This window comes from Portunus trituberculatus, chromosome 35 (assembly GCF_017591435.1).
Source record: "Portunus trituberculatus isolate SZX2019 chromosome 35, ASM1759143v1, whole genome shotgun sequence".
Lineage (NCBI taxonomy): Eukaryota > Metazoa > Arthropoda > Malacostraca > Decapoda > Portunidae > Portunus > Portunus trituberculatus.
Genome location: NC_059289.1, coordinates 8,946,347 through 8,960,887, shown reverse-complemented (window position 1 = coordinate 8,960,887; position 14,541 = coordinate 8,946,347). Strand labels below are relative to the sequence as shown.

The following is a 14,541-nucleotide window of genomic DNA, read 5'->3' as shown; positions in this document are numbered from 1 at the left end:
ATGGGCATGTATGACGATGTGGCATATCAGAACAGGTGATGTTGCCACTTCACCCAAGGCAGGATTATCCCTGGAGAAAGGTCACCATGAAGGTGCAAATCGACTCACTTCTCATTTGTTTGCACGATGGAAGGAAAGACTGACGCTTCCCCATCTTACTGTGTACAAGCAAATCAAGGAGTTTGTCTACAGAATTAATAGATACTTCTTAAAAGAAAAAGCTTGCAAGGACCACTTTTACCCACAAATCAGGTGAGGAAGAGGACAGCAGATGCAACTGGTATATCTGAAGCCACGATGAAGAGGATTCGTCCCAGTGCAAACAAGATATGCACCACAGCACCACAACCTTATCAGCATTTCTTTTCTTCACTAATTATATTACATTGGGTATCTTGAGAGGACATAATAGTAAATATTAGGTAAATTATCAGCCTCATTTTCACTTTTCTAACCAACACTTTTACTGTATTTAATTTACATATGACATCTTCATGTCTTATCCCCCACCCCACTTTTTTTTTTTTTAGCAAAGTCATGCATTAAATTGAATAAAGAACAGTTATTCCTTTTCCCTTGAAGTAATGAGAGATATGGTAGCGTCACACGGATTATCTGCCTTGCCCTACGTTTCAGTAAAATTTAGTTTTACTATAATTCTTTCAATCTCTTTTTCTAGTGTACTACCAGTGCAGTCTTGGTCTGTCACTATGACAGAGATCATATCACTAGTGTGTGGTTGGAACATAATGGTAGTTTAATGTATTATAAGCACACAAATATTGACATATTAGTACTTTATCAACTTAGTATCTATGTGTATATTTCTTGCATGAGAAAATAAGAAAAGAGGAAGTTGCAAGAGGCCACCACGCCTACACGAGGCAGTCCCTGTGTGTTTAAGCTACCTAATTCCATCTATCATCCCCATCCATGAACTTATCTAATCTTCTTTTAAAGCTCCTTATTGATTCAGCCCTGACTACATGACCACTGAGTCCGTTCCACTCACCTACCACTCTCTTTGAAAATCAGTTTCTTCCCATTTTTGTCCTAAACCTGAATTTTTCCAATTTAAACCCATTATTTCTGGTTCTGCCCCCACTACTGATCATAAGAACTATGTTCATGTCCCCTTTGTTAAAACCCTTATACCACTTAAATACTTCTACCAGGTCTCCTCTTAACCTACATCTCTCTAAGGAATGCAGATTGAGTTTTTTCAGTCTCATTTCGTAGGGAATATCCCTCATTCCCTGTATCTTTTTAGTCATCCTCCTTTGCACTGACTCCAACAGAGCTATATCCTTTCTATAATGTGGGGACCAGAATTGTACTGCATAGTCAAGATGTGGCCTGACCAGCACCAAGTATAGTTTTAGTATTACTTCAGGACTTATGCTTTTAACACTTCTAAAAATGAATCCCAATACTCTATTCACCTTATTCCTGGCCTCAATACATTGCTTCCTTTTGCCGAGATTGGAGCTAACTATGACTCCTAAATCCTTCTCATACTTGGAACTTCCTAGTGCCTCGTTATCTATTGTGGTTCTATTGCTTGGATTATCTCTACCTATGCTCAGTACCGTGCACTTGTTAATATTGAACTGCATTTGCCATCGATCTGCCCAATGCATCCGAACTGGACCTAATTAATCTACTTATCTTTGTGTCGTCTGCAAATTTACTAATGTCACTATTAATTCCACAATCCAAGTCATTAACAAATATCAGAAATAATAATGGCCCTAAAACTGGGCCCTGTGGCACCCCACTAACTACTTCCACCCACTCGGAATTAGATCCAAACATTCATGATACATTACACTTGAAGAAAGATTAAGTAAATGGGGCACTGCAAAAAAAAAGTATTGTAAAGTATTTAAATGATAAAATCAATAAAACAGACAATGTAATTCTTATAATTCTTGAAAGGAAAAATTCTTGATCTTTTTATGTAAAAATAATACATTCTTTAGCTTTGATTACTTTCCTTGCAAATATGGCTGAATCAGGAGCAAGCTCAGGTCAACTCCGATTTACTTAGAGATTTACATGACATTAAAATGAAGCATTACTAATGCTTACAAAAATACACAAATATAGTACCTTTCCTAATACATAGTATGTAATACATATCTAATACATACTTATAAAACTGCAGATATGTTCTAAAACCCAATATTTACAAATCTACATAAAATATTATTTTACTTAAGAATGAATGGATTCAAACTATTGCACCTTGTCACCGGTTAACTAAGACTCACCGCCACTGCTTGGTTCTCTTACACCTAAAGATGAGTTCCCTTGGTCTTAAAGACGCTTCTCCTCAACAACCTCTTGATAGATGTGATTGGAAAGTTGTGGAGGGTGAGAGCATAATTCGTCAACCTCATGAGGACTGTGCTGAAGGCTGGAGCCAGCATTGGGGTAGGCAGCTGGCCCGACTAGTGACAGCAGTACCGGAAGGAACACCAGGCCGTGGAACAAGCCATACAACACCACAGCAAAAAATATCTGGGAGCAAAAAAATAAAAATTGTCACAATCTCTATTGCTGTTTGTCAATTTAAGATGGCACTGCAACAGTTCACTTTATATATTCTGAAATTAGTTCAAAACACACTAATAAGGAAGACAGTATATTTCATGAATCAAATTCAATAAACCTTGAAGAATGTGATGAAGACATGCGAGTCAGAGTTGGCAAGGAAGATGAAGGCCAGGAAGGTGCTGAAGCCTCCATTGAGAACAGCTGGGCCAATGGTCTGCACAGCCTGCCTCACCCGCTGGTCCCTGCTCCCAGTCTTGGTCATGAAGGTGTGGGCAACATGGGCTGCATAGTCCACACACAAGCCAATAGCCAACACCAGATCAATACAGGACACAGTATCTATGGTCAGGCCCCACCAGTGCATAAGGGCTGCTACATCCACCAAGGTGAAGATGACACACACCAACACCATAATGCTGGCCACCACATTGGCAATCAGCACTAGTGTCACCAACAGCACTACCAGCATAGCTAACCCCATGTTCTGGTATAGCTCTTTTTCAATTATCTTATTGGTTTCCCAGCCACTATAGGCTCTGGCAAAGGGTTGCACATACCCACTGATGTTAGAATTCCTCACTATGCTCTTGACATCATCCATGGCCCTAATCTGCTCCCGTGGGTCTGACATCACCTGGTGTTTGTACTCTATGCTGGAAGCTAAGACTTGTGTTGCTGGCTCTGTGCAGCTGAAGGGGCTTTCAAAAAAAAAGTTTTTTACCCTATATTGGGAACCACTTGGGGAATAAAGGAACATGCCCAACTGATCTAAGAAATCTTCCTCTGTTTCTTCAGGGTCTGGTACAATGTAGTCTTGTTTTTCCCAATATTTCTTGTATTTCAAATACCAGCTATCAATCTCACTGACATACTCACTCTCATTCAACTTCTTTATCAAAGCTTCAATATTTGGCAGCTCAGCAGTCATATTCATTATTCCAAAATAAAGAGTCCCTTCCTCCCCAACATTTGGAAAATACTCTTCATTCTTCATGAAAAACTTAAAAAGATAAGAACTCTGAGGAAGGAACCAGATAGGATTGAAATCCTGCCGAAGATTTGACAGGCCCCATGCAGACACGCTCAAGAGAACAGCAGTTGACAATAAAATCACAATTTTTACAGGTAATCTAAGTAAATATTTAGCATAAATATCATTGAAAAATAATTGGCACAATTCTTTCTGACTACACTGATTTGGCATCCAGTTTTGAACTTTCCAGCACCAGAGTATGCCCTGTCGATTGTTTTCCAAGCGCCGCTGGTCCAGGCTGAACCACGCCACAAAAAATGTGGCCTGGAAGAAATAGACTGCAGCAATGCCAACTGCTGCATATAGGCAGAAAGATCTCAGTGCTGGCAGGACAGTACCACTCCCTATGGCAAAGGCAGCAAAGTCTGTAAGTGATGTTACAGTAATAGAAACACCAGCATGTTTCAGTGCTTTCCCAATCCTTTCTGTTAATCTCAATGTTTTCTCTTGAGGTGTGAGTGTATTCCAAGCTTGCATAATGACAAACATGTCATCAATGCCAAGTCCCAACAGCAAAAATGGTAAAACATTGTTAACTGGACCAAATGGTACTTCAAAGAAAGAGCATATCCCATATGACACAAAGATTGACATCCCAACACACATCAGTCCCATCAACGAGAGTATGGGTCGCTGTTCAACCAAGTTGAACCTTCCCAGCATCACTTGCACATACAAGAACACCACCATGAAGCCAACAGCAAAGTACTGAGCATCTCCTAGGATGGTATCCCCACTGATCATTCCAAAGCTTGAGGATGCCATAAGATATAGAGATACATTATCTGGTCTCTCTGTTTCACTTAAAACTGTCTTGATGAATTCTTTCTCCCAATCAAAGCCAGCAGTATCTACCTCCATGCCAGTGCCTGTGTCATCAACAAAGTCACCGATGCTGACAGCTGTGCGATTAATGCGAGTCACCCACAACTGTCTTGTGGCTCCTGCTCTTATGACTCTTCCTCTGCTGTCTCTCTCTATACCTCCGAGCATCTCAGTGAAATTAGTTGGAAACCCAAAAACTGCACTCTTTTCTATAGTGTTTATGTCTTCTATAATCTCCTCTGGTTCCAGACTGTTAATAAAATCCCTGTTGTAACCCCAGACTTCCAGAATGCTGTGTTCCATACATTCCTGAGCGATATTTTCTAAATAGTTACAATACATCACTCTTGGAAATACTAAACTCCAGTCAGTTCCTTCCTCATTCTCATCTCTTTTAAACCTCTGCTTCTGTAGGTCTTTCTCTATTCTATCAGTATGATTTGCACTTCTTCTTTTACGACTAAATATAGAATCTGGGATAGAAGGCAATTTGGCACAAGTAGAGGCCCATGAGGCCTCAGGTGTAGTGGCATTGTTAACTGCTTCATGCACTCTGAGCATCTCTAACAAAACAGTTTTATCGAGAACATTCTCAGCTTCATAAAGAGCAACATGGGCACGGAACTCAGCAGGAAAATTTTCCTTCTGCCATTCCATTACATGTATAAAATTAGAATCTTGTGGAATCCACAGCTTAAAGGGTCTTTCTTCCAGTGTAAATTTCATCAACCCAACAGAGAAAATACCAGTTAGAACCAAACATAAGACAATAAATGTAGCTGGGCGTTGTGCAATGGCACATCCATATCTGTAGAAAGCTTGTTCCAGCACAGTCACAACACTCAAGCTGATCCTATGCAGCACACTTCTTGGGTGGCTGCTGCCTCTTCTCTCTGTTTCACCTTTCATGATTCCTCTTTCATCACACCTGCAATAATTCATACTTAAACACTTCATTGTGTTGCTTAAGTCAAGGCTGGTTCCTGGATGATACACAATTATTTTACTGATTCTAAACTATTCATTCTATCAGTATTTCTATTTTATAACTCATAACTGAACAACAAGACTTTTTTATCAGAAAAAAACACCAGGGATCTTCTGAGCATAACCCTCTCATATCTGGTATGCAGTATTTATGTAAACTCATAACTGACTAAAGCATATGATCTTTTCCAAAAAACATTCCTGAACACTCCTCACTTTAATCATGAGAAATAATGAAATACATGAATTTCTATGGGAGGAATACAAGAACACGAATAAAGTGATGGAACCAGCTTTGTATATATCAACACTAGTAATCTCCTTGACTTACCATTACAGATGTTACTGTAGTTACATTGAAGAGTGGGGTTGAGTATGCTGCTAGTCCAAGTATAATGTACTGCCCATGGCCACCTGAAACATTACATAGGAGTGAGAAGTTAGTCACCTTCAATGCTATGAACTAGTAGAGATCAGATGTATATAAATATGTAAAGTGAGCCTTTGTATCTGTGAAATATTTGTCAAGGTTAATTCTAACAATAAAAAAATTGTGAACACAGAATCTACTTGGTGTTACAAATGCTGTTCTGTGGAAGTTGGCAAGTTCTACATTATATACAAATAAAACAACAAAAAATACTAAGAAAGAATAAATAGGTAAAAAATAATTCTTGAATGTGCACAAACTGATAACAATTATGAAAAGGTTATAGATCATGTTTTGCTAAACTTGTCTGTAAAACACATGGAATATTTCAGTTGCACACACTCAAGCCAAGTCTACATAATATGTTAAGGAGACAGTGGAGTCACAGGCTGCTACCCAAGGCCAAATTGATTACAACTTAATGTAAGTGCTAGACAGTTCAGCACTTGCTTCTATACAGCTGTAAGCAGACTGTGGTAAAACAACTTCTCAATCATTGCTCCCTTCTATGATAAAGCAAACTTTAACATATATGATGTCAACAGTACATGAAATTCACACACACACACACGCATGAACCGGCTAGACTGGATTTGGTGTTAACAAGAGAAGAGTACCTATGTGGAGATATACAATACAAGTGTCCTTTGGGAAAGAGTGATCATGTGGTTATGGAAATGCAGATAGCAACAACACAGCGAAGGAAGGACGAGACATACAGGAGTGGTAGATTGAATTATAGAAAGATGGACACAGAAAGTTTGAAAAATGATTTCAGAAAATTAGATTGGGAGGAGATGTTACAAATCAGAGAAGTGCAAAAGAAATAAGAGATTTTTATGAAATATTATAAAGAAAGAGTTATGAAATTTGTACCAAAGTATAAACCGAGAGAGGAAGGAAGAAAGGATTGGTTTAATGCAACTTGTGTTAAGGCTAAGGAAAAGAGAGATGTGGCTTGGAAAAGATGGAAAAAGAGCAGGAATATACTAAATAAGGAGAATTATAGAGTGGCGAGAAATGAGTATGTGAGGGTAAGGAGGGAGGAAGAAAGAAAATTTGAAAAAGATATTGTAGACAAGAGTAAGGAACATCCAAAATTGTTTTACAGGTTCATAAATGGTAAACTTAAAAGAGAGAGTCCATTGAAAGATTAAAAGGAGAGCAAGGGATAGTAGATGACCCTAAGAATATAGCGGAATTGCTAAATAATAGGTTTCAGCAAGTATTTACTGAAGAAACAATGTTTGTAAAGCCACAGAATGTACAAGGAAATGTGCACATGGAGGACATTAAGATACCTAAAAGGAGTTATATAAAATGTTGGAGGAACTTAAAGATGATAAAGCGATGGGACCAGATGAAGTTTCAGGAAAATTATTGAAGGAGTGTAGAGAAGAATTGATTGATCCATTATATGATATTATAAGGTGTTCATTAGAAACAGGGAAGTACCAGTAGAGTGGAAGAGAGCTGAAGTGGTGCCCATTTATAAGGGAGGCAGTAAGGAAGAGCCTCTTAACTATAGACCTGTGTCTCTAACAAGTGTGGTCGGTAAGATTTGTGAGAGGGTGATAAAGAAATATTGGATACGGTTCCTGGAGGATCATAAGTTATTATCGGATCATCAATTTGGCTTCAGGAAAGGGAGGTCATGTGTAACAAATCTACTGAGCTTTTATTCAAGAGTGGTTGACAAAATACAGGAGAGAGAGGATGGATGGACTGTGTATATTTGGATTTAAAGAAAGCTTTTGACAAGGTACCTCACGAGAGACTGTTATGGAAAGTAGAGATTTATGGAGGACTGAAAGGAAAAGTGTTAAAGTGGATGGAAAACTACTTGTGATGGAGGGAGATGAGAACGGTAATAAGGGATGCAAAGTCGGACTGGTTGGTGGTGGAGAGTGGAGTCCCACAAGGCTCAATGCTGGCACCAATACTTTTCCTGGTAAACAGTTATATTAATTTGTTTGCGAATGATGCGAAGTTGTGTAGGTGTGTGAAGAGTGAAGAAGATTGTGAAATTTTACAGGCAGACCTGGATAAGATTTGGGAGTGGAGCAAGAGGTGGCAAATGGAATTTAACCTGAGCAAAAGTCATGTGATGGAGATGGGAAAGAGTGGAAGACGGCCAAGAGAGTCATATAAGATGGGTGAAGAAGTAGTGTTGAAAAAGGTGGAAAAGGAAAAGGATTTGGGAGTGATAATACAAGACCATGGGCAGTTTGAGGCTCATATTGATAAGATGTTTGGAGAAACGTATAATTTGATAAAAATATTGGATTAGCCTTCCATTATATGGATAAAGATATGATGAAGAAATTAATTAGTATGGTAATTAGACCAAGATTGGAATATGCTGGAGTGGTTTGGTCCCCTTATAAAAAGAAGCATATAAGGAAGTTGGAGAGATTGCAGAGAATGGCAACAAAAATGGTTCCGGAATTGGCAGAAATGACCTATGAGGAGAGATTAAAAGAAATGAATTTGCCTACCTTGGAACAAAGAAGAGAAAGAGGAGATTTAATACAGGTTTATAAACTGTTGAATGGACTGGATGAAGTGGATAATGAGCAAATGATGTTGAGAGAGGAAAACTTAAGTAGAACTACAAGATCGCATAGTAAAAAGATAGCCAAGGGAATATGCTTGAAGGATGTGAAAAAATATAGTTTCCCACAAAGATGTGTGGAGGTGTGGAATGATTTGAGTGAGGAGGTGGTGTCAGCAAGGAGTGTGCATAGTTTTAAAGGAAAGTTGGATGTGTGTAGATATGGAGACGGGGCCACACGAGTATGATACCCAGGCCCTGTAAAATTACAACTAGGTGAATACAACTAGGTGAATACACACACACACACACACATTTTTACTTTCCTTCACTGACAACTTGATTGCCAAGATTTCCACATGTAACAAAATGAAACAGCATTAAGACAATACAGACCACAATGCATGCAGTCATCTTAACAAGTCCATCAGATAAGTACAGTAATTATGATGTAAAGATTCTCAGTGTTTCACAACTACTATCACCATCACCATTATTACTTTTGCTGCTACTAACAAACACATGGATCATTGTAACTTCCGGGATGATATACCAAGCATACATGCATAAACAATCCATTCATAATTCTGTGCAGATCAGTGAAATCAAATGGGTGAAAATTTACAAGTCCTTCCTATGAATCGTATCTATCATCATTGTACTTGTACTTCATAGACGTGAAGTACAGTAGTATATTACCACAACATACACTCGTGCCATGTGCTACTGACAAGGACAAATTGCAACCATTACCGCTAAACGATCATGTGAGAACGCCAGATGACTGGGCCACTACCTTACATAACCAACCTGAGAGACTGACAGACGAGCACACAGTAAATGCATCACAAATTCATAACCAAAGCAAGCACCCTGATGAAGCCAAACAAGGCTCGCATTATCAAGTGTACCCCAAAAGAACCAACAGACAACACAAACATCAAGCAAATTGGACCTATGGCAAGACCAGTAGAACATTTTAATAAGCGGTAACTGTTGTTGGGTCCAGCTCGCCTCAACATGCTCGGTCATTGCACTCTCACCTCTCACCGTCACCCACTTCTGACATCTCTTATCTCTGGATGCAACGTACAGATAGCGGCTCAAGATCCTAGAGTGATTCACAATGTGTGCCGGAAACTCATAACAGTTAGATAGGAAGATTATCAGTGCGGCGCCTCACCCTTTGTTTATGTATATATGTCCGATGTCGGCTGTGTGTGTGTGTGTGTGTGTGCGAAGCAAGGACCGCGGTTGGCTGCTAGTTAATTGGATTACTGAGTACTATACGATCACTGTCACTGACCTGCACCATTGTCTTCTCTCCTGTCTCACTGTTTAAAGTCCTCAGTTGGAAGAGGCAAATTTGATTCTTTGAACACTCGTATTTGGTGTCAAATGATGTGACGAGTTTCCTTAAGTTCGTGTGTATAGAATGTTAGCGCAACGTCTCAGACCACCTCACTCTAGACTGAGGACAAGAAATGTGAGGACGAGAGAACTGGGGAGGCACTACGCTACTCTTCGTCACGTGCCACTACCAGCATGACACCCAAGCCTTCTCACATACTCCCCAGTCCCCTCCCTTTCCTCCAGTCTCTCTCTCTCTCTCTCTCTCTCTCGTTGCTTGCTTTCTGGTAATAAATTGAGTGTATCGTCTCTATAATGTATTTTTCACACGTAGCAGAACGTCTTACAAAGTATTAGGACTATGAGGGTTTAGATAGGTGATCTAGCTAGCATTCAGTAATCTTAACTATCCTTTCATGGGATTTCCTTTGTTTCCTTGTGATGACCTACAGACAAATCAGTGAAAACTTATTGTAGCTTTGCTTTCCTAACACACTACGTAGAAGACCTTTGTCACTAAACTCTGAAGTATGGTACCTATAGCCTACATGCATACTGAAAGAACGAAGAAGAAAAAACAAAAACAAAATCCTCAAGCACTCCTGCTGTTGTTTATTTTGATAATTTTCGGCAGAAAGGTTCTACTATAGCGTGAGGTCTAACTCAATGTGTCGTGACGACACATTGAGTTAGACCTCACGCTATAGTAGAACCTTTCTGCCGAAAATTATCAAAATAAACAACAGCAGGAGTGCTTGAGGATTTTGTTTTTGTTGATGAAATGAACTCTGAATTTCAAACAGAGGCTTTCAGAATGCACAAACTATACAAGAGCATCTGTGGTGTGTATCGAAACATCTTGGCCATGTTCATTAAGGATGAAGTCTTGGATAGAGAGAACCTGTCAGCAATTGATCCATCTGATTCAAAGATTTACAAAGATCTGAAAGATATTCATCTAGGTGGTAGATGTGAAGCAATGTTGATGACGGAGAGTCTGGGGAAAAATGAAAGTAGGTTTAGATCAGACTGCTTAAAGTTTCTCTCGGAACTTTCCTGCCAGATACGTAAAAGGTTCCCTCTAGAAGAAGACAGTGTCATTGCTCTGTTGCACTGTATGGATCCACAGGAAGCAACAAGTTCTCTAAGACATGTGAAATCCATAATTAAACTTGCTGTAAAATTTCCTTCTCTGGTGGCTGAGGATCAGCTTGATGTCTTACAGGAAGAATGGAGGGCCCTTCCATGGGCAAAGGAGTTACTCCAATCTATGTTGAGTTTGGGGGTGCCAAAATTTTGGTATGATCTCAGAACTCTATTAGATGGATATGGGCAACCAAAATTTAAAGTTTTGTCTGATTTTATGTGCGGTCTGTTAGTATTGCCACACTCCTCAGCGAGTGTTGAAAGAGTATTTTCGCAGTTAAATTTGATTAAGACAAAACAAACAAACAGTTTGAAAATTCGAAGTGTAGCAGGAAGGCTTCTAGCCAAACAAGCCATTACACGACAAAATTCTGTATGTTTCACATGGAATCCTCCAACATCTGTAGTGCAAGATGTAAAAAATGGAAGCTGCTACAGGAGATATACGCAGTCATTGTCAAAGCAGTCCACAGTAACACTTTCTTTTGATTCTGACTGCGAAGATAACGTGTAAGATATGTTTGTATTATTTTTTTTAAAGAAAGGCTCAAGGCACACAATATTGTTCACGGAAAAAAAAAATTATTTTATTTCATATTAATGTACTTCGAGGAGTAGTATCTACAATAAAGATTTTCTTTATTTTACCGTTTATTTGCAATACCCGCTTTTCATTCTGTAATAAAGCAGCATTATACTGTATAGTCAGTTGTACTGTTAACATATTATGTTATTTCAATATAAATATGAAGATTTAGTAGATAATAATACATTATGGTCAACCTTGAAAAAAAATACCGATCTTGAAAGATTTCTACGACCTATCTTGAAAGATTTTTTCCCAACCGCTGGCAGCACTGGTGTCGTCTACCCAGTGCCCATGCAGGTGCAGCGCGGAGGTCTACCGTGCCCTTCCCCTCACGTGGCCATCAGGTCGGTTGAGCTGTGTGCAGCCATTGTTTCTCATGAACGAAAAAGGAACATGGTTGGACTTGGAACAAACGATAATCCATTCAAATTGACGTACGAGGCAAAAGATTTCATGGTCAACGGAAGTACAACCGACGGATGCTGTATGGAGACAACACACTCTGAAGACAGTGATGCAGAACAAGAAAACAATAGTAACCATGGGCGTAGAATTGACGGGTATTGCTATAGCTAGTAGCATCTGCTAATGATTATAGTGATAGCTTAACAATCAATTCTGCACCAAAAATGGGAAAAGAAGAAGAAAAAGAATGCGTGCCAGTAGGTAGGCTGCGGTAATTGCCAGAGCAAAATAACGAACGATGGTTACCATTAAGATAATATCTTAAAACGTTATTTGAAAAAGGCTCTATTTTAAGCTACACGGGTTTTTAAGAATATCTTTACGTTTCTTTATGACATGTAGAAAAAAAATCTTTAATAAAAATAATATATATATATATATATATATATATATATATATATATATATATATATATATATATATATATATATAATAGCCTCTGGCCTTTGAAAATAGTGGTGGTGTGAGGACATTGCGTTTCACAGTGCTACGCTTTGGACGCACCCGTATATGTTGCGTCTTATAGCTTGTAGCTAATACTCAAGGTACGAACTGGAAAGCGAGTTGAAAATGTTCTAAGTAGGTCTTGGTTCTTATTCGATCTACTTTTGATGTTGATAGCCTCGGTTTTAATCTGTCATTAATTCTCTCGACAGCTGAGATATCATGCACTCTCCCCAACTTGTTGACTCGACTCTTCTAACTTCCTTGTTCACACAGTTCAGGGCCGATCCTTGATTGTTATCAGAGGGCACGTGCAGATCGAGCATCCTTATCTCTCTTTGCTGGAGTAATGACAACCAGTGATACAAACGAGTACTTGAGACGAGAGATGCTAGTTAAGGTTTGTGTGTGTGTGTGTGTGGGAATGGTGAGGCGAGGCTCTCGCAAGAAATAGATGGTTCTCTCATGATGGAAATAATGGCAGGTTGTTGGGAAGGTGGTGAGAAAATGAAAAGGTAATCCTTAAACACATTATTCCAAAGTGAGGTGTGTTAAAATTGCAACGATGCAACTGCAACATTCTCTAGGCAAGGAAATGTACGCGGCAGTGTTCGGAAGCCTTAGATTTCTTTCAGAGGGGAAAATCTTTTGAAAACAAACGTCTGTTGTTGCATAGGAACGTGCAGAGTGTGGAAAGTTAAAAATAGTAGTTGAGAGAAGGCAACGCCGATTTCTTAAAACTTTCTACCAGCAAGACATTTTTGTGCAAACTGTGTGTGTGTGTGTGTGTGTAATTCACCTCGGTCGTCTGCTGGTCACCCAGCCAGTCTTCCCCATTACGGAGCGAGCTCAGAGCTCATAGACCGATCTTCGGGTAGGACTGAGACCACAACACACACCAGGAAAGCGAGACCACAACCCCTCGAGTTACATCCCGTACCTATTTACTGCTAGGTGAACATGGGCTACACATTAAGAGGCTTGCCCATTTGCCTCGCCGCGCCGGGACTCGAACCCGGCCCTCTCGATTGTGAGTCGAGCGTGCTAACCACTACACTACGCGGTGTGTGTGTGTGTGTGTGTGTGTTTCACTATTTGATCTGCTGCAGTCTCTGACGAGACAGCCAGACGTTACCCTACGGAACGAGCTCAGAGCTCATTATTTCCGATCTTCGGATAGGCCTGAGACCAGGCACACACCACACACCGGGACAACAAGGTCACAACTCCTCGATTTACATCCCGTACCTACTCACTGCTAGGTGAACAGGGGCTACACGTGAAAGGAGACACACCCAAATATCTCCAGCCGTCCGGGGAATCGAACCCCGGTCCTCTGGCTTGTGAAGCCAGCGCTCTAACCACTGAGCTACCGTGTGTGTGTGTGTGTGTGTATAAATAATAAACACTAACTATGTATTGGCTTTCTTTATGCAATGCTGCGACTTGAAATCTATTGTGTTATATATACTCCAGTGGTTCTTTTTAGTTAGAAGATAAATTAATCTGTGTGCATGACAACAGGGGGATTAATGAACATGAAATGTAAAAGAAATTTTACTGACCACTGAAGGGGCAAGAGTTTGTATAAAGTACAGTTACCTTATTTTGTAGCCTCTACTGCGCCTCATTAGAACAAGACACAGCTACACCATACGCAAGATACCACTGTCATTAAATATAACTATGCCAAAATATTGCACGATGGAACGGGAATTATCTTTATGTTCTCCCTTATCTTCCGAAAAAAAAGGAAACTGGCGAAAGAAGATATCAGTAAAACGAAGAAAAAAGATTATAGGTCTGTTTGTCATCCTAGAAACTTTGAAGCTAAAATAACTGTGATCATCATCACAACTTTGGTCTCTCTCTCTCTCTCTCTCTCTGACGCGAATGGAGTCAGATGGCCGGTGAGGGATGGCAAATAAGGCCACGTGACGCATAATCGAGTTGCAAATCATGGTTCATCGGAGCAAATCGCTTGGCGGTCGTGAATGCTGCGGGAAGGAGTGTTGGGCGGGGCGTCGCGTGTTGACAGATGTCCCTTTGTTGTTGCTAAGTGTGTCACGGAGAGTAGTGGGCGTGCAGGGCTTCACTCCAAAGCTAATAAGGCTAATAGATACTGCCTGCTTTCTGTGAGCGTATGTCTGGAACATGTG

General features: G+C 39.8%; 1 protein-coding gene across 2 annotated transcripts; it reads right to left on the bottom strand.

Annotated features, from left to right (window-relative positions):
* Positions 1-1,914: 1,914 nt before the first annotated feature.
* On the bottom strand, positions 1,915-9,639 carry LOC123513117 (NPC1-like intracellular cholesterol transporter 1). 2 transcript variants are annotated; one of them, XM_045269996.1, is made up of 4 exons: positions 9,572-9,639; positions 5,736-5,818; positions 2,675-5,345; positions 1,915-2,523 (listed from the first exon to the last, which is right to left on the bottom strand). In XM_045269996.1, the coding sequence occupies exons 3-4, from the start codon at positions 5,324-5,326 to the stop codon at positions 2,320-2,322; spliced, it is 2,856 nt and encodes a 951-aa protein (XP_045125931.1). In that variant the 5' UTR covers positions 5,327-5,345; positions 5,736-5,818; positions 9,572-9,639; the 3' UTR covers positions 1,915-2,319. The 2 variants fall into 2 exon arrangements, with proteins under 2 accessions (XP_045125931.1, XP_045125932.1); XM_045269997.1 differs by lacking the exon at positions 9,572-9,639 and adding an exon at positions 9,482-9,522.
* Between the last annotated feature and the right edge of the window lie 4,902 nt (positions 9,640-14,541).

Bases quoted from the DNA above. Each gene is read 5' to 3' on its own strand.
- LOC123513117 (XM_045269996.1), bottom strand. From the start codon at position 5,326: ATGAAAGGTGAAACAGAGAGAAGAGGCAGCAGCCACCCAAGAAGTGTG. The intron at 2,524-2,674 runs GTTTATTGAATT...TTTTGCTCCCAG, and splicing joins TCTTCATCACATTCTTCAAG to ATATTTTTTGCTGTGGTGTT.